The 20,673-nt window shown below is 41.1% G+C and overlaps 1 protein-coding gene across 12 annotated transcripts in view; it reads left to right on the top strand.

Moving 5' to 3' along the window:
* ADAMTS3 (ADAM metallopeptidase with thrombospondin type 1 motif 3) overlaps positions 1 to 20,673 on the top strand; it is a 154,831-nt gene that overhangs the window by 65,924 nt on the left and 68,234 nt on the right. For 11 of the 12 annotated variants that reach the window (XM_068680405.1, XM_068680404.1, XM_068680402.1 and 8 more), the window contains one exon: positions 6,165 to 6,321. In XM_068680405.1, the coding sequence (XP_068536506.1) occupies positions 6,165 to 6,321 (157 nt within the window). Of the gene's footprint in view, positions 1 to 6,164; positions 6,322 to 20,673 lie in introns of those variants that run through there. The other variant, XM_068680412.1, reaches the window with a different exon arrangement.

Genomic DNA, 20,673 nt, shown 5'->3' with positions numbered 1-20,673 from the left:
TATGGTCACCCTGCTCCCCTCTAAGTGCTCCTTGCTGCTTAGGTTAAGTGGTGCGGCCTCTCTAAGGAAACGGAGTTGGAAGGAGCATGCAGGCAGGCCAGCGCTGCATAGCTGTGGTTGTGTTGGCCCTGCTGCTACCACGGAACTGCTCACCTCCTGCAGCACGGGTATTGCACCAGGCCTGGGCTCCTGCTTAGAAAGCTCCTGGGTTGCTCTAGGGAAGAGGCACCGCGTTGTGTTTTGCTTTCCCTGCTCTTTCCCTTGGAGCCCACGGTGGCCACTGCTGTATGAGATCCAGGAAAATCTGTGAACTGGTGCTTGACTGTCCTGGAGCCCAACTCCTTGTACTCACCTCCCTTCATTCACATTCCCAGTTCACCAAAAGCTCTGCACTTCGAATACCATTAGCAAGAAAGCAGTACGTGCTGAAGCAGTTAGAAGATCCGATGGAGGCTGGTAGCACAGTATGCCTACTTGGATCTGCTCTAAAGATGGACTCCTTGAATCATTTCAGTTGTTTGGTGTTTCCCATTAAAGATTCTGTGCTCTTTCCAAGCATTTGTACGCAGGTGGTTGTAATACTTGTTTTCTATTGACAGTGTGCCTGTAGTGTATTTGGTGTAGATCAGCATCTACACCAGGTCAGGTATCCTTCCATGCTAGACAGTGTAGCAACACAGCATGTGAAGGCAACTCCTTCTTGGAAGAACTTAGAGATTTCAGTGAGAGGTGGCAGGGAACCAATGCAGGTAGGGAAGGAGGTGGGAACAATGAGACGCTATTGAGGAGTGCAGCAGTAGAGGTCTTAGCACTACTTTTAACGTAATTTTTGTCCGACTTTTTTCATGGGCAGTTAGGCAAATGAGTGTTTTGTAGGGGGATTTGCATGAGAAAGAAAAAAAAAAGCTGTGGCTTTCATTATTGGAAACACCATTTCTCCAGTTGGTGAAGACGATTAGAAGAAAAAAAAAGAACCAACTTGCAAACAGAGGTGGGCAGCGGAGATTGGCATCAAGAAGTGAGTGTCAAGAAGTGGCACCAAGAACTGACCTCTAGGTATTTACCCTGCAATGATAGGTAGGATGGGGATACTGTCACAGGTTTATTTTGTAAAATAAATGCACTGTAGGTTTCTAGGTTTTAACAACTCAAATCATTTCCTACTCTCTGGCAACGCTCAGGAACGAGTATTAGGAGCACTTGATTTGATAATGGCCAATACTGTGACTCGGCTGCCTTGCTGAACAAATGCTTTCACTTTCTGACATTTGAGGGTGGGCTTTTCAAAACACACCTGAGAATTAAATGACTTGCCCTCCTTGCAAACCACTAGAAATGGGGCATTTAACTTCCTAAAATACTTTTGAAAATCCCACCCGTAATGTTTACTCAAATATTGAAGTTAAATGTATCCATTCTTAAGGGTCACTCTACAGTTCTCTGTTGTACTGCTCTGAATGAATGGTTCTTTCCTCTCTTGCAGCTAATACCCTATGCATATTTATACAGAATCATGTTCCCCCTTAAATGCTGTTGATTTTGGCTCAGCGACTCCTTATTTAACCTGCCTTTGTGGGCTAGTTTCTCAAGGCTTTATATCATTTGTAATTCCCTTATTATTATCATCTGTGTCTTTTTGCATTTGAAAAAAAATCCCCCAGTTTTCCAAGTTTTGTTTTATCAGGGTCTTCCAGTAAGAACACGTCCTGTGCTGTCCTCTGGGAAATCCTCCTGGGTGGGCTGCCTGTGCCACACTGGATTTGGCCTTGCTCCCAGGCACCTTTTATTACGAACTCAGATGGGACCTGCTCCTGCATCTGCTTAATTCGGCATAAAGGCTTTCCCTCGGTTCGCTATGCACCATTACTTCTGGACTGGGGAGGGCGGTGAGAAGAGTTGCAGGGATGATGTGGGTTACTGGTCAGGAGCCGGCTGTAGACAAAATTACAGATATTAGGCAGCAGTGGGGGTGCAGGAGAAGGTGCTAAACAGAACTTGAGCCCGTTTCCCCTGTGGGACCTTTCAGTGGAGGGGTATTTGCTGCCCTTTTAAAAGCGGGAGAAGTGAGTCTGGAAAGGGCTGAGAAATTAATCCACTTCCCCAAGTCTCGGTCAGGGTTGAAGTAGTGCTGAGAACAGGCGGGTTTATTTCCAGGCCTTCTCAGTCCCTGTGCCACAAAGGCTTCTTTTTGCTTTTGGTAGCTTTGTTGTGTTCTTGTTTAGACTAGTGAGGACAGTTCTAGATAAACTTCACAGAAGCACAGATTTCCAACTGCATCCTTTGGTTGATGGAAATGTTGAACATTACTAATTTGTAAGAAAAAGTAGTAAAATTAATAGCATTCCAAGATTTCAGACTGTGCTTTCCTGTATTGCTCCATAAATGTGCTTTTGTGGAAAAAAAAATTCCACTACATACTTCTTTCTTGAAAATCCACCACAATCTTTTCTCCAAGTGAGCCTTTAAAAATATGTGCTCTAAACACCTGCTTGCTCTTCTGGCTGGTGGGGAAGAAAATGCTGGGTTGACAGTAGAGTTTACAGTGAAGATTCACTTGGAAATGTAATACCTGCTTATGCCCCTCTTTCTCCATTCATTTGGAAAACTTAAAACTCTTTATTGATGAAATTTTGGAGAAAAAAATGGAATGGAAAGAAAGCTGGATTTTGCATTCACACTTCAGTGTAGGCTGTTAAAATGGACCAAAACTGTTCCTGTTGGTTCTACATTTCATTTTCCAATGAAAGGAAAAAAAAGGTTATTTATAAAAATGTGTTGGCTGTTGGAGTGTGCTGTGTAACATAATGCCATGATAGTAATTTTAACTCCTGTGTACTCAGTGTCAGACAGAGCGTGTTAGTATTTATACTGTTTGTTGTAGTAGTAAAACACAGCAAGGGTGAGTATCTCAAAACTGGGTAAATTCTGTAGTCAAAAGTAGATGAAAAAACATATTGAACTTTCACACAAGTGATAAAAAATCAAGCCTGCAAATGAAGCAGAGTATAAAACAAGGCTGAGAAGTGTGGAAGGGATGAGGAAGAAAGTCAGTGAGTTATGTTGTTGAATAAAAAACAAATGTGTTCCTGTTAATGTAACTTTTTTTTTTTTTTTTTAATCCACATTCAGTTTTCCTTCCTCAGCCCTTTAGGTTTGGCCCTCTGACGACAAAGCCACAATTGCCTGCTTTCCACTGTAATTCCTCCTTTCTCTCTGGGGACTGTGGGGAACACCGTTCTTCCAAAAAGCACAACGCAGCATGTGGTAAATGGTCTGTGCATGCTGCCTTCAGCCTCTGTGAGCCATTTGACGCTGTGTATTTTTAATTAACTTCTCTGCTGTGCCAGGGGGAGGTTGTGACTTGTACTGGAGGTCAGGTCATTGGCCTTGCTCTGGATCTGTGGGAGTTATCGTTCTCTAGGAAACCCACGTTGCTGGTGACCAGTCTGAAATCCGGCCTTTTAGCTCCATTTGCAAATTTTGCAGAGCAATTGCATCATGTTCATTTGTGCTTGTGGGCCTGAATCTCCTCAAAGAATTTCCAGTCCACTGAAATTAATGGAGTTATCCTCTTCCATGAGACTGAACAACAGGTAGAGATAAGCAGTCTGTCTGCATAAATACTCATCTCTAACAACTGGTTAAAAAAAAAAGAAAGTCTAGAAGAAACCTCTACCCTTTGATTGAAGTGGCATCTAGTGAGGAAAAGGGGCATGACCTGATCCTGTGTGTGATTCCAGATGTGTGCCAAGGTAAAAGAGACTGTGCTGCATCTTCTACAGAAAATCGTGTACTGCAGCAATTGTGCAAGATAACAAGCAGCCCTGTTCTTTGTAGATTTAGATGCTAGTCTCCTCTGCCAGATGCCTTTGGGAAAGGGATCTTTGTGCATGCTGTTAATCTCAAAGTATATACTTCTTCAATCTGCATTTTTTTCTCATGAACCATGATTAGTTTAGCAGGGTTAGATGAAATAGGTTGTTCACTTGGAGTACTTCTCTTATTAATTAGTAATTAGACTTGTAAAATAGCCACTGTTTCTATCTGATATTAACACAGCAGGGTTACCAGTATCTGTGAAGTTAGTAGGAGTCTTTTCAGTAGAAGATAATGACTTGCAGCTTAAGGGGAGGGGGGTGTATGCAATGTCTTAGGTCTGTCAGAGTGTTTTATGGAGAGCTGTAAAAATGGAAACTGTACTTGATGCTTGCAGATTATCCTTATATTCCTTTCACAGAAAGGCACACCCATTCTCAAAAATATAATTGTGGGCTCTGCAGATTTAACACAGACGACAAGTATATACATTAAAGCTGGAAAGTGAAGCCAAGCTTCACTTCCTCACCAAGGACTTCAGATAGAACTACATTCAACTCATAGGCAGCAGCTTCATAGAGCACTTTTTTCCTTCTTTTCTCCCTTTTTTTTTTTTTTAACCAAAAAGTCTTTATGCCAAGATAAGGTCTTACATCAGTAACATAGCAACTGTGCATACAAAACTTAGTTCTGCTTAGAGAAATGCCAAGCAAATAAGCCATTAACATGCTAAGGAGCCTTGTTAATTCCCAGTCTAATTATGTGTACTTACATGAAAAACTGACTTGTGATGCTAACCTGAGTTATTTCTACCAAAGATCTCACTTCTCATTGCTATTCATGTAATGAAAAGAAAGGGAAAATATGGCATTTAGATTTATGCAGTTTAGCTAATATTTGAAGAAGTTTATTGACTGAAAAAGTACACCGATGTAAGAAAAGGCGTGGAGCATGGAAAGCTTGTGGTGCAATACCCTTTGTGCCATTTTGAATACCTTGATTAAAATATTCATTTTAATGCACTGTTATATACTTTCATAATTCTGTCTACTTATGTCTGATAAATTATGTAAGTTTGTGCAGAAAATGCCTCTGGCACCCTGCAGTCCCACTCTGCCCTCAATGCCACCTCCTCTGCCCCTCAGCAGGGAACAGCCATAATGCACAGGGACAGGGCTGCAGAATCGTCTCTTCATGTCCACTCCCTTGACAAAGGGACAGGCACACACGTCAAGAGGATCTGGTGGAAATCGAGGAGAGGTGCCCTGAGAGCCATCCCTGTATCATCTCCTTGTGAGGAGAACAGCATTGTATAAAAATAAGGCCAGATGGGTAATTGTCAGTAATTGCTCTGCTGCATTTTATAGTCAGGTTCATGTTTTGTAAGTTAATACCTTTGAAATCAGCTTGCAGATTGATCAAAATGTGTATCCCATTGGTGTTTTCCACTGTATTTCTTCAAATGCTATGTACCTGATTTTCACTCTATGTGATGTTCCCGCTTTTACTGGCTGTGTCGGAATGAGTGCAGTCGTACTGCTCTTCAAGACAGGTTCAGAGTTGAAGGCCTTTACTAAGGGTTTCCTAAGTGACTGTTTCCTTGAGCGTGTTGCCAGATTTCCTTCTCCGTTATTTACTGTGATTTATATTCAAATACTGAAAAGAAATTTTCCCTCCTGAGCTTGAGTCTCTTTTCCCTTAGACTGGATTTAGGCAGGTGTGACTACTCTGAGTGTAATTGTGGTAATCACCAGGATCAATCTGCTTTCTCTGTAAACCTGTTGCACAGCTTTTTCAGGCGGAAGACATAAAAAGAAAATAGTCTGAAGGATCATTCATGGCTACATGGTTACAGGACCTAGCAATATATGTTTAAGTAGGAAACCATATGGCTTCTACTGATTTTAATTAAGTAAAATGAAGAGTCTGAGCCATGAGAGGTTCAGAATACCTCCGAGTTCAGGATATGCAGCACACAGTGCTCAGCATACTGTGCATGGGTTACAAATTAACTGTGTATAATGTGCAAGTGATAAACTCCTATGTGACTTTGGTCTTGGTTGTGTTTTTGAAGGGGTAATGTCTCTCATACCCATACAAGATTTTAACTTAATGCCTCTGAACATGGGCCTCAGGCAGATGAACAGCATCAGAATGCAGAGGATATCGCCTCTGGTCAGGAGTCCAGAGGAACTACCAAAGTTCCCAGCAGTAATTTGATTCTTACAGTACAGGAATATGCTGAGTGTTTTATACTTCACCCCTCTTGAGATTTGTTTTTAAAGCATCAGGCCAGGCCTTTGGGCTCTCAAATGACCTATGTGTGTGCTTTCTCTCTTCCTCACCAGGCTGGAATGATAAGAACTGATAAGGATGAATACTTCATTGAGCCTTTGGAAAGAGGAAAACAAATGGAAGAGGAAAAGGGAAGAATCCATATGGTGTACAGGCGATCAGCTGTAGTGCAGCACACCGCTGATATGCTCCCCGATGTCCACAGAGAAGGTACAGTACACCTGTGTGCTTGTTTACAAATCCCTTCCAGGTAACTGTAGCCTACTGTAGCTTTTGAAAGAGGCAGTTTTGACCGAGCTGTTTGAAAAGACAGTGTTTAAATATTTTGGTGAAATACAACATCAGTGTCAGGTACACAGTTCCTCTGCCAAGAGCAGCACTTGTGCATGCATCTAGGAGGTCAGAACCTAACCATGTGGTGTTCTCTTCAAGAAATGCTGCAAAATGCTTGTTTTTTTTTGTTTTTTTTTTTTTTGCTCCTTAAGCCAAAGGCAAAGTTTGTACAGATTTCAGCTGAAACTAGTCTGAGCTCTGCCTAATTTGTTATGGTGTTGTGGGACATGACGTGTTAATAGAAATGCTCACATGACTTCAATATTCTAAGTTGTTATTAAGGCTTGCTTGTCTGTACAACTTCTGTTTAAAATCTGGGTCTTATTTATTTCCAAGCATAGCTAAATTGTGCCAGTGACTGATAACTGTTTTCCTACTACTACTGGCTGCAATTAATACCATTTGAAAGCAATTGTCTTGATCAAATATATCCTTTGACATATCCAAGAGTTCTGCTGGGTCTTAAAGGTCATATGGTTGATCCACCTGAGAATAATTACCATGTGGTTCAATCCATTCCATTGCATGTTTTTTCCTTCCTTTTTAATTTTCTACAAATCCTTACAAGCCATTGCATTGCGTAGTAAACGTAGAATTTTTTGATGCTATGGATTAAAGAGCAGCTCTTCTCCCTTTCAGTAGTTTACCTTCTTTCAGCATCTCTCAGCTTCTCAGATTCCTCTTTGTACTTCCTTGCGTTCATATGTTCTTGCAACTTAAAAGGGTTTGAGAACAAATACAACACCAGAATTAGAACTCGATACAAACATTAAACGGAGAGGAGTGAGCCCTTCCTCATCATCAGTCCTTAGGGACTTAAATTATTTGGTGTGTTTTTGCAGTCCTGCTTCTGAAAAAGAGGTAGGAATTGCCAGCCATTTCAAATAAAATCCTGTAACATTTCTGTTACCTTATCAGAAGGCAAGACCACGCTGCTGACAGCGGTATGGCATGGCAATATCACAGCAGGCCCGGAGACCAGCAGCAGTCTGTACCATGCAGGCTAATCAACCTAGCTTTTCTCCGAGCTCTGTGCTGTCAAAGGTACTTTGCCTTTGGTACCCAAATGAGGTCATTCAAATGTTGCTCATGCACCTCTGTCATATGATTGACTGAACAATGCCAAAAAAGCTTTTACAATGACAATGGGTTCAGTGCTACGTTTCTACCTTGAAACCACCTTGTCGGTTAGGCTTGCAGAGTCAGACCGGTCACACCACAGTATGTTTTTGATGATGGAGCTTCTGGGTCTGCTTTGGTCAACACAACATCTCGTTCCTCTACAATTTTTCATGTGCTCACAGGCTTAATTTGTACATGCTTTGAACTCACAGAAGCCTTTGCAAATTTCAGGTAGCTGTGACATTAGGAAGGTTAACTGGAACACGTGATAGCTGAGGCAAAGTATTCACAGCTCTGTGGAAGAAATTGTAAATCGTGATTCATAATATATGTAGATTAAGGAGACAGTGAATGCTGAGTCCTGCCTGAGAGTCTCTGAATGTTGTTTGGCCTGCAGTCAGTGTCTTGAGGGTCTTAATGCTTTTTATTTTTTCACATTTTCTCCTGTTTGGTCAGTGGGAGCACTTAAGAACAGCAGCTACCTTTTTGTGACTAGTTGTGATCCTCTTAGTGTGAAAGCCTTGTATCTGTGGCTGATTTCTTGCTGATCAAGAAGTTCAGGCTGTTCCTTGTGGATCACTTTATTCCATCCTTTGGCAAAGGAGATCTGTTCCTATGATGCTGAGTGTTGTTATTTTAGCATTTGTCTGGAAAAGATCTATGCAGTACATAACAGAGCCTTTCTTGGCAAGGGGAACCAAGAACCACAAAGGCAGATGTGGATATCTGGAGGGCATTCAGTGAAAAAGAAGCATCATGAAATGAAGCAGAACTTGATCAAGATACATAGACATGCTTCCCAGACTAAGGGAACTTGCGATGCCATCAGATGATTCTGAAAAAGGTACAGCTTTTTGCTTCAGATGGAAATGGAGGATAGGAGAGAAGAGTTGCTTGTCTGCCACTGGAGTACAAGGCTTGTCAGTCTTGTACTGAAACAGCTGAGTGCTGCGTGATGTTTCTGGGAGCACTGAAGCCTGGTTGGTGCTGTAGAGAGCTGGGCAGTGCAGATCCTGGGCTACCAACATGTTCGCTCCTGGCAAAAATGAACAAGCTGAAAGCTTCGATTATGGTATGATCCAGCAGTCTGTGTTCGTGGTAAATTCTGTTAGGTGCTTTACTGATGTACTACACAAATGTTTCTGTATTTCTGCTTGCCTGATGTAAAGTCTTCTGATGAGGGAGCTCCACCAAAGCCATCACTTTGTCATTCTTTCTGTGACTGATATATTAGCATTTGCTTCATGGCCATCTGCAAGATATTCTCTACCCTCCCCTTTCTCCTATAATTTGTAATGCAAAACGAAGGAAAACTTTTGTTCACCCACTTGCCTACCACTGTGTTTGCAACTGACTTGTTGATTGATGTGTTTTGAATTTGAAGTTCCTAGAAGTAACAGCCACAGATTCCTGGATGTAACTGGATTCACACATGTAACTATACCTAGGTGAAAGTGCCTGGTGATGCCAAGGTATGGCCCAGTCCTGTAGAACATGCAGCTTATTGGGGTAGGAAAAGGGGAGTGAGGGGAGTGGGGGGTGCCTTATAGCAGATCTATTTTAAAATATTTTAAAAGAGCTCTGTTCCTCTAAGACACTCAGACTATTCCATTCCAAAAAGTTATATTCCCAGGTAATGCTTGACGTAACACAAAAGAATTTCCACTACCAAAGAACCAATGTTATATGGACTTTTTAGTTTCTATGTGTACAGAATCCACCAAAACGTCGGTTTTGCCGATCAATTCCTTTACTGTGAGCTGACTGAAAACGTCATGTCCTTACCTGTCCCTGTGAGCTAGAAAAAGATTGCAAGTATTGGTAAAGTGTCTTTATAGTAGACTTTTAGCATCCTTTCTAATAGGTAATATACACAGAAAAACTCCCCTTGATTTTTGCCCTGCCAGACAGTTCAGTGTACTTCCTACACAGCTCGTTTGCAGATCCAAAGTGGTCAGAGAACCTCTCGATAGTCCATATATAAGAACGCTGACTCCCTTGCTAATCCTGGCATAGATAAGAGAATGACATGCCTGGGCTTTTGTGAGAATGTTGTAGGTGTTTCAGTTGCTATTGGTATCTTGAACTTTCTCCCAAGAGGGTTTCTTATGTGTTAAATAAGTTTTCTTCCAGAGGTGAGCTTCCGCTGATCTGTAATTTTCAGATCTATCTAAAGGTCTCCTTTTCATGGTGCCAGGATGTAAGCAACTTTCCAGTTTGCTGTGAAAACTGCAAGTCTGTTCAATCTTACCTGGTTTTCATTGAAAGATGTTAGATGGAGGCTGCCAAATTTTCCCTTCTGGTTTCTTTTTGGCTGGAATGATTTCTCTGCTTTTAACCACCTTTCATAATTACTAGCTATACCCAGTTACTGACTATTCCCAATAGGGCCGAGACTGATCCTTATTACACTATTATCCTTAGTTGTATAAGGTAAACTGGATCCTTGTCTACACTGTTGTTTGGTAGTTCCATCTTGGCAGGGAGTAGGCACAAGAAAGCAGTAAGTTATATTGGCTTTACCCTTATGTCTTCAAAATGCTTCTCTGAGATGCAAATACCAAGGTAAAAGCAAGCTGCTGAAGCCTGTGGAGCGTGAGGAAATGCGTGGCCCATATGATGGGTTAACAAAGCAGCTCTTCTAACTAAATAATTAGTAAACATTACTCAAGTTCACAGGAAATCTTTCTAACTTAACTTTTGACAGCTTAGAGCTTTTATGCACATTTGAGTTCAGGAAATACATCTGCATATTATACCACTGTGAAACAGCCGTGTTTAATCAGTCTAGCTCATACAGATTCATGAAAATCCTTCTCAATCTCTCCTGCCCCTGTCCTCCACTCAGGCCAGAGGCAGAAATGAAGAGTACAGTCTGCTGGCGGTTTAGAAGTTCAGCCGCATCTTTAGCCAACACAGATGAGAATCCAAGTTTTAGTAATAGATGACAGATGACTCGACAAACTAGATATTAAGATAAAAAAGTACATAAAATTGTTGTTATCAGTGAAGTGGGAAACATTGTGTAAAATCCCTCTACCACAATGAAATAGGATATACTGCATTGTGTTCCCTCTAAAAGAAGTCAGTTTTATTTGTAAGATACTATTACCATAAAAGCTTTCAACCCCAGCTATACAGAAGAGGCTTTCAGTCTCACAAGACATCTGGTATTCCTGCAGGATTTTATAACATTTGGGAGTTTGTTGGATGGTTTTTCAAACAAACAGATAGAATGAGGTTAGGAATTCTAAGTCAAAAATATTACCAGCTTAAGATCAAGATATTAGCAGTGATTGCAATGTAGTGGAGTTTTTATCAGTTCATGTACTGTGTCCTCATAGAAACAGATAGACATGTATGATCTATCTACCTCTCTTTCCTGTTTTTATTACAATTGTCTGTGATAAAATTTCAGTGAGCTTTCTTGGAAAGGTGGGAACCATAAATCTGGCTTTCTGGAGAAGATATTAGGATGCCTCAAGCTATTGGATACTGTGGGGTTAGCCTTCTCCCTTATGCAGCAAAGTAATCTTACCCTCGGAAGCAGCACCCAGTGCTGATTCCAACTTACCGTATCCATGGCTATCTATAGCCTCTTTAGGGAATGATGGCTGCTGTGCACCACTGTGTTGTTTTCATCGTTTGCTTTGTGGAGAGATCGTTTTCAATTAACTGCATTAACTCACAGGTTTAAGGAATGATGTTTATCTGCCATATGGCAGGCAGGTTTTGTTGTTGTTTTGTGCTTAGAAAATGCCCCATCTGCCTACACCCTCACCCTGTGAGATCAGGGAAATGTGGATAATTTCTCCATTTTTTGACAGCCTGGTGGCAGGAGTGTTTTATTTCTATTTCATGGTGTGTTTATTTTTATTTCATGGATAATCTGTCTGCTAATTCAGTGGATTTTTTCCTGCTTTATTTCTGCCTGATTTTCCTTCTGCTTATGTGAGGCAATGAAGGCACTCACATGCAATATAGTAGGATGACCCCAACAGTTTGTGTTAAGATAAGTACAAAAAAAAAAAAAAATCAAAATGAATTGGTACCTGTAGTCTCCACTGCACTGGGTGCGCCAGTTTGCTGCTTTGAAATTCTGAGCCAGTTAATTCTGGTTAGTGCTGCTGGACAGCGGAAGCTTTTCCTCTTCAGCAGGATGGTAGCCAAGGCCTCCCCTGGGAAGTCCCAGCCATTGAAAACCGCTTTAATATGGGAGGAAGTGATACAGCATCAAGAAACATCAAGTGGATTTCTCCCCTGGGAATAGGAAAGAGGCTTAATTATTCTTCCTTGTGAACAACTGGGTCAGATGAGTTACACAGAAAACCATGTATAAACTGGTCAGTTTGTAATGTTTAATGTAATCTTGACCTGGAACAAGAATTTCCATACCATATATGCAGAATACATGTACCGTCCTGGTTTTTTTTTTGTTTGAATTTGAGAAAATGACTGAAAATTTGTATCAGTGTCCAGAAGGGAGGTAGAATCAACTACTGTGCACCTGGTAGCAGAATATGAATGAAGAAGTACATGCTTACAGCTAGTGACAATGAGTTGAGACAGGCTGCTCAGACTGCAGAGAAACTCCTCATTAGGCTTAGAAGGAATATGTGGATGTCTGAGTTTCACAGAAATTTCCATTTAATGTAGCATGCTTTCCTCTGGCTTGTGCTAGGGGAAAAAGGCATCCCAGAAATGCATTTATTGACAGTGGGGACTTTATAGCCCAGAATCTTAATGAATCTTTTCAGCTTTAGAAAAGGAGATAAATGACAAAGATGACAAAGAGAGGAAGAGGTATGATTTCCACAGCCAGCAACCTCTGACCATCCATTACTCTGGCAGGTGGAAAAAGGGGCAGCTCCTAGTTTGAGCTATAATGGGTTACCATCTTTAACTTACCGGTTGCTCTTAGGTTGAAATGAATAAGCTGCTTATAGAATAATTCTGTTTCTAAATATGACTACTTTGGCATTATCCATGTCTGGTACTTTATCTTGAAGGTGGTTTGTGTAAGGCTCCACACTGTTTCTGAAAATACATAAGTAGTTGATATCCTATATCAGCCATACGGAAAGCTCTGTGACTTGGTTAAGGCAGATGTACCTTGTGGGGCAGCAGCTTGCAGGATGCCACCAAGCACACGTTCTGCTCTAGCATTTGGTTACTCAGCAGGGTTGCTGGGGAGCAGAAAATGTTCTGCTTGCTGTGTGAGTGCTGATGCTCAGTAAGAAGTCTGCTGGACCAGTAGGAGGGAGTACGGCTTCTGAAACTTTTTTTAAAGGCACTTGAAATTTGTTTTTAAGCATTTGAGATGAGCGTCTGGTTAGGTGTAGTCTGGAAATCCTATCATAGAACAGGATGATCTCTAGAGTTCTTCATGGGTGTAAATATGCCTGATTGTCTCTTAACGGCTTTTCCATATTAGATTGCCCTGGGATGACATTTTGTGAGCTCCACTTCCCCAGTAATATAAGTCTTGATTCTAAAGATACTGAACATCTGTGATTCTCATTTTAGTTGAATACTACAGGTACTCAAGATCAGTGTTCACGTCATGAGTGTTATTCCCAAATAATATTTGTTAAAGAAAAAACACTTATTCTTAAGGGCAAAAATAAACAAAGATAAAAAGATTTTACGTAGAGGGGTGGAGGTTCAGGGGGGAAGAGGGGAGCAAGCTATGCATACAAAACTGAGAAACAAAACAAAACAACAAGAATATATGAGACTGTCATGTTAAAACGTTATTTAAATAAATCTTTTAAGATTTTATCACCAAAATACTGTTTCACTTAGGAATGGAAAGAACTGCTCTCTGGACAGGCCTGAGCTGGAAGGCTTTGAAAGCATAATAATGATATCATTCTGTCTGGACAGGATGAATAGAATCCGTCCTCCTTTCTTAATAAGCTGACAAACATCACTGAGATGTGCGATCATTAACCTTGTTCCTTGAAAGCATTCAAGAAACAATAGAAACAAGCAAAGAACCGAAGAGCTAGAATCAAATTTGCACACAGGAGGCCTTCTTTGCAAGCTCTTCTGAATCAGGATCAGGATTATGGTAAAAATAAAATCCAAATCGTATTTCTCAAGAATGTAAAAGCCTGATCCAAGTCCAGTGGAGTCAGGGAGAAGACTCAGGTTTACGTCAGTGGGCTGATGAGGCAGGTTTTGGATCATATTCTACTTGAGCTGATCACAAAGAGTTTGATTTATCTTTCCTCCTGTTCATTCATTTATTATTTTTTCCATGCACTTTCTTTTTATATAGTATAATGATGACAACCAACCTTTTAGCTTGGAATTTACACAGCATGTTAATGTGCTCAAAGTTTTCCAATTTTATTTTCCCTTTCACATTGTAGTATTTTTTTAAATGACAACCTATTCACCCAGAGAGCACTTCAGATTAAAGTATTTTTGTAATTACTTCCTAACAGTGGGAAACAAGGAATAGGAGCCTTTATCTCCCAGCTTCCTTTCAGAATTTTCATTTTCCCTAAAGAACCAAAGTGCTTGTGTGGCTGATGGGGTTGCCATGGCACTGGGTTCAAGTGTCTTTGTCCCAGGTGGGAAACATGTAGGAGGAAGAAATGATTTGGGAATTGCTCCTGGTTGCTGGGGAATGAAACCCTGGAAAAGAAGGTAAAAGAATAGGAAGACTATTGCTTGCTTCAGAGACCTCCCTGAGCACTTCCCCAGGCACATTAGTAATTCTTAGAACCGTCGTTGTGTCAGAAGGTGTCTGAAGCCTTTCTTAGCAGAATTTCTCATGACCTGTGTTCTGATGGAGGATATTTTAGATACTGCACAGCACACAACACAAGCTTGTAGCACAATAATGGGAAAGATGGAAGTGATTTCTGTGGAGACTCAGTACAACACATTTTGTAACATGTTACCATATAAGCATTCTTCTGTAAGCAGTATTGGTGGCAATAACCTCTGTATATCTTCATCTGAAGACATCCTTTCTCTTTGACCAGAGCTGCTCAGGTAACAGTTGGCTTAATCAAAGGGAAATGTAGTCAACAAAGTAGTTTTTCAAACAGGAGCAGCACCATGTGGTACAAAGGAAAATGAGTAATGGTGATGGATGTATTTACAATACGTGGGGGAAAAAAGAGAGAGGATCTATGGAGGAGGAAGAGTGGGAGGAAAAATAATGAAAAAGCATCAAGCATATCTAGAAATAGAAGTAGACAAGTAATATCTTTGTCTGCAATGGAATTAGAGCCCTCTCCAAGGGTTTGAGTGGGTGTGTTTGCACTGCAGACAGAAGTGTAGTCTCATCCTGCTTAAGCATAACCTGAAGTAGATTTAACCTCACTGCATGGATATCAGTGTTGGTACAAATGTGGAGTCAACTGCTAAGTGCAAATACATCTAAGAAGCTGAGTGGGTTCTACAGAGCCACCATTGCTTTGGTCTCAACCCAGAATGCTCCTGGCGATTATGACCCAGGATGTCCATCCTCTGTATGCTTTCATACTGAGGTATGGGTGTCTAGCCCGTGATTAGGCTTCAGACCTGCTTTCTATGTCCTCAAAGTTTACAGTTGGGCTTGTCCCACTTGTCCTCAGATGGAATTTGGGATTCATCTTGTTCTTGGAAAGTGTCTTGGATTTAGTATTTCCTGTTTTTTCCTCTTTTTTAATGGTATCTGTCATCAGAGACACATAGGGAAACCAGACAGTTGGGTGCAGAGTTGAGTTAGTGAGATGTTTTTCCTCTCAGGCTGAGCTAGTGGACTTGGTGTATTTCCACTAATGTGGTGGGCACTGCAATTTAGCATCCTGTTGCCAGAGTTCAGTGGTGAACACTCGTGTCTTCATGTGTGCAGGCTATTTACACCTAGCTTAAAAAAAAATAATTAAAAAAAATCAACAAATAAACAAAAACAGTTCTTGCTTTACGTGAACATTCAAAGTTTCTGATGTGAATGGAGGAAAATTAAGGTGCTTGTTTGTAGGCTGTTCATTAGATGCTGTCTTCTGAGATGCCTCTCAGTTTCCCTGGTGCATTTATCTGTTTGCCCTCTGTAGCTCAAAAGTTCATAGGATCAAAGCACAGCAGCTCAGTAATTGTTTCTTTAAAAAAAAAAATAAAAATAAAAAATCTCCCAAGATGGAGATGCCAAAACCTTTCCAGGCTCCTGTTCCAGTGTTTGATTACCCTCATTACAATTTTTCCCCTAATATGTAGTTGGAGTTTCCCTAATTATGACTAATATTCACGACCTATCATCCAACAAGTTTTTGAGAAGAAATTATCACTGTGTCCAGAAGTTCAGTATGCAGTGAGGTAGCTGGATGTTTCCTGGTATAGTCACCGTCCAGCCTTGCCTTTTCAAAATTGATTGAACAATTGCTATACATTAAAGATTGTGTGAATATACATAAAGCATTTGCTTTAATTATAATGATACATTAACAGGGATGAAAAATGTTTGTACATGTAGGTAGTAGCTAACTCGCAGAGAAAATTATCTACTATAACCAAACAGGAGATTTGTGGCAAAGCTAGGAATAGAAACATGTACTATAAATATTTTTCCTCATTTTTTAAAGATTGATAAGACGTAGTGAGATGTATTGAAATTGTAGATAGAATTGTACATTCAAGAAATTATATTAATTAAGTGCCCTGCTTTAGAGCTGCCGCTCTGCTTGTCAGCAAGGCTGTGACAAAGAGGCTCAGAGCCATGCACAGCTTGTGGAAAGAGACCTTTCAAGGTAGCAAGATAATTAAGAAAACTATAAATAGATATACGATCCCTGGTCTCTGCTGTGCAGGCTTTATCCTGTTTGCTCTGAAATGTGTATGAGTGAAAGAAAACCCAGACTTTTCAGAGCTGAATAAAAGCTTGTAAAACTTTTTTGAGAAAAAAAAAAAAACTTGAGCAGGAATGGATCAAAAGGTGCTAGAAAGTGACTTATATACTCTGTCTCTCTGAGGGAGGTTACGCTTACCTCCTGACGATGGGAGTAGGGACATCCATCTGTTTAAGTCGTCTTCAGTTCTTGGCAATAACAAAGGAAAATTATTCTTAAATAAAACCAAGGATAAAGGCTTGATTCCCACCACAGGCACCCAAAGCCAGAATAGTAAAGCACACACAAATCTGTATGAAGGGAAAAATGAAAAAAGAGAAAGATCAGTACATGCAGCCATTCTGAGGATTGTGCAGCTTCCCAATAAAAATTACACATGCACCCAAATTACACAGGAAGAAGATAACATTTGACAAATGGTGGTGGTAATGGACAGCAGATTTTTTTAAAATATTCTGTAAACAACAGTTCCCATGCGAGGGGAGCCTGTTTGGATTACAGATGATATTCTCACAGCAATTTCTAAGGTGAAGTCACACCAAAGTAAGGACCACCCTTACGAAGGAAAGGATAATATTAATATAGATAAACTCCAAGTGCTGGACAGCACTGCAGAACTGAGTTCCCTAGTTCAGATGCAAAGTAGCTTGTTTCTATTGAATTTGATAAGAAAGATGCACATGGGAGAGTTAAAAATGCTTTGAAGTTGGCTGGGTAAGATAGCAATGAGAGCAGGGGGGTGAGGGTTGGGCTACCCAATGGTGTGTGTGGGATTTGTTCTGCCAGTCATCTGCCCTTCCCCAGCCCTTCACCTCGAGCTCTACAACTGGGTTAAAAAGGAGGAGCTTCGCTGAACCTCAGCATATGTACCCGGACAGTCGTTGCCTGAGAAAACACGCTAATTGGAAGCAGAAGGGCTGCCTTATCAAGATGAGTTTATGTGAATTAGAGGTCAGGAACATGAGGAAATGAATCCTCCTACAGCTCGCGGGGGCTTATGCTTGTTTATGTGTTTTACATGTGCATCATACAAATTTAGTACTGAAATGGGATACTATGAAAGCACCAAGACACTTTCCTTCCCCCAAAGAAAATGCTCTTTTTTAATCAGTCTGCGTTCTGCAGGTCGTTTTTTTAGCCTATGTCTTTTATGGGACAAATAATGAGAATATAGCAGTTTGTAGTGCAATACAAAATTGTACTTTTCATACCACATGACCAGCGCTGGATTTTTTCCCCTGAAGTTTATGGAGTTATGGCATTTTTTCCCATTGTGAGATATCTCATGTCAGCTGGTTTGTTCCTCAGTATATTCTACAAAGATTTTAGAAATATAGACATAGGTAAGAATCCAAACCTAGGGGAAACTAGGCAACTTCAGTTAAAATCTCCAAAAATTTCTGGATATTACATCATCATGTTGCATAAGAAGGAAAACTGATCTCGGTTCAGGTGTACTTTGAGCAATTTTGAGGCTTCCCAGAGACTGGCTGGCAGCCGATGCTCCTCCTTTCGGCAGAACCTTTCCTCCGGTTTCCTCATGGGGTTCAAGCCACATGGGTTCAAGCGCAGTAACTCTTGCAGTACTGTGTGTTTAGCATCGATGCCCTTCGGAGTTCACTGACTGCTTCTGTTTGTTCTTCTAAAGCGCTATGTAGATGAGTAAGTAATCTTGTTTGTCTTATGCGGGGTGACACAGCATTGGGCAACTGAAGCTGATCGGAATGCGCACAGAAACGACTAACGTGAGAACATCCTCGCAGTTAATTTTGCTCCCAGTGGACTGAGTTTCTTCAGATCCATTTCTGGTTTACAGAAATGCGTAAATCTTTCCAAAATGCAACAGTAAAACATAGCGAAGTAACAGCATGACCCAGCTGTTGCTTGCTGTGAAAACAGTGTTTTTTAATTTATTTATTTTTTCCAGAATGCCTCGTCTAATAATTCTGAGTATTCCAATAACATGGGATAAGAATGTCAAGATAGGATTCTGGAGGTTACTGAAAGACACACAAGTCTGAGTCTGCAGTTTGAGTTGGAAAAGAGAAAATTGCTATCTGAGGGAAGTTGGCTTCTCCTGTGGTAATGACGGGGAGGGGCTGACCTGTGGGAAATCTGGGTTAGACTCTGTCAAATACTGTGTGGTTTGGGAAGAAAGCAGGGTGCGTGAGGAAGAGGTTTATTGGCTTGTGCTGTTAGGAATAGCTAAGGAAAGCTTTCTGTTTGTGTGCTTTCCTTTCTAGTATAACTGGCAGTGCCATTTTTAAAAAATTCCCTGGAAAAATGAGAACATTTCTGGAGAGATGCAAGTGAAGGCTCTGGTATGTCTCGGTGGGGCTGTTTGTATCCTTTGGAATCTCAGCACTTCCCCACAGATAAAACACAGGCTGCTTTAGCTGCAAAGTTAGTGACATGCATGCCAGAGAGCAGGTTTATCCCAGGCCAAGATAAAGTAGCTAAATGACTCCTGAGACTAATGAAGGTAGAGCTGATGCTCACTTTTCTGACCCTGTCTGTCTTATCGCCCTCTGTAAGTGGAGGAAGAATAATTGTGCACGCTTAGCACGTGACACAGTTCAGAGGCCTTTTTCATACTCAAGTATTTGCTCATGCATGACTTGTACAAGGAAAAGCTCTCACTTCTGTTAATGGCAAACAACTCAGTCCATCAGGTGGCAAGGAACAGTAAGATTTTCCTTCCTCTCCCATATTTCTGCCTGGCCTACCTAACCAGGCACCTGGATACACTTGGATTCATGTACTTTTATCCTCCAGGGAGAGCAGGGAATGGTGCGATGTGGGTACGGGCTGCACTGAGGGGCTCGTTTAGCTGGGCCAGACCAAAGGACAGATGAAGTACTGCGGGGACAGGTTGGCACCAGCCGTGCTCACTGGGAGCAGGGGAAGTGTGAAGAACTCCCATGTGCTTCTCCGATGCACAGTTCTCTGGGGTGTGTGTTGGGATAGGCGCACTGCCAAAAAAAATCTTGCTCAGTTCTTAAACATGTCTTAATCTAACCCAGGCCTTTTGTATACCTTTAAATGCTCTTTTTCTCCCCACCTTCTTTTACAAGAAAGTGTACAGAGAACATGCTGTGTATTAAAGCATAGCTATCTAAGTCTGAGATGGTGCACCTGCTCATCCACTTCAAACAGTTCCGTAGACCCAATGGACGTAAACCTTCAAGACCTTGTTTCTGTTCTTTCTTAACTTCAGTGCATGGACAGCTGCTCTGGTGTCTGTTTCTGTTTGGGAACTGATCAGCTATTGCTAAAATTGGATGGATTCTGGCTCTTTAACTAACTTTTTACTTGCTGCAGGACCAGAACAGTTTGGATATTTTTCCCGAATAAAACTTTGTTTTTGCTTGCTGCTTTTATCCTAATGGACAGCAGGAGAAATTCTGCTCATGTCTTTGTAAAGGCTGCCAGTAGACTGTGAATCGTGGAGCAGCTAAGCTAAAAAGGGTTATCATTTGCCACAGTCCTGTGTTAATGAAATTGTCTTACAGAATTAAATGCAGTGGTCCAAATTAGTGTGACCTGTGTATTCAAAAGCATTTGAGACCTCCATATAACATGATTGTTTGTTGCCTTGATGGTAGGAGTAAGTAATAGAAAGTGCTTTTGTTCAGGAAAAAATGTAGTTGGGCTTTTACTTCCTCAACGATAAATCTGTTAGTAATGTTAAAGAACAGGTAGTAACTCTGTTAATTATTTTTGAAAGTCAAAGAACGGTGTGACGGTCAGAGACAGGTTTGTGGCTGTTTCCTGCCCTGGAGCATCTTATTAATCATGTTGGCCTGAAGTTTTTGGGCTTGTTTTTCCCTTTTATGTAAAGGTGGTAATAGTTTACTGATGTAGTAGATACTGTTTCCTTTGATTCCATCTCTTCTGGAATGTGTTTCAAATTTGTGCAAAGTGTTATCCTTCTAATTGAGAGGATCCACACAAGCAGATACTCAGGGATTTTACTTTTTAAGATGTTGGTTCCGGCAGTCCAACATTTGTGTCTGCAACAATTGACCAAGTGGGAATGAGCTAATGATTCAGGCCTTTAGGGCCCAATTTGAACCAGATATAGGAGACACTGTTCACCTACCATGCAAAACTGGCCAGACTGCTACTCAGCATGTGCAGGACAACAACGGTTCTGGCTAAGGGCTTGCCTGCCCGGCCAGTACAATACTCGCTGAAAGCAAATGTTCTCAAAATCGAAGGCTCCTTTGTCCAGCAGGGCATGCTGAGTCATATCACCTCT

This window comes from Anas acuta, chromosome 4, assembly GCF_963932015.1.
Source record: "Anas acuta chromosome 4, bAnaAcu1.1, whole genome shotgun sequence".
Lineage (NCBI taxonomy): Eukaryota > Metazoa > Chordata > Aves > Anseriformes > Anatidae > Anas > Anas acuta.
This window is presented reverse-complemented; position numbering and strand designations above follow the sequence as displayed.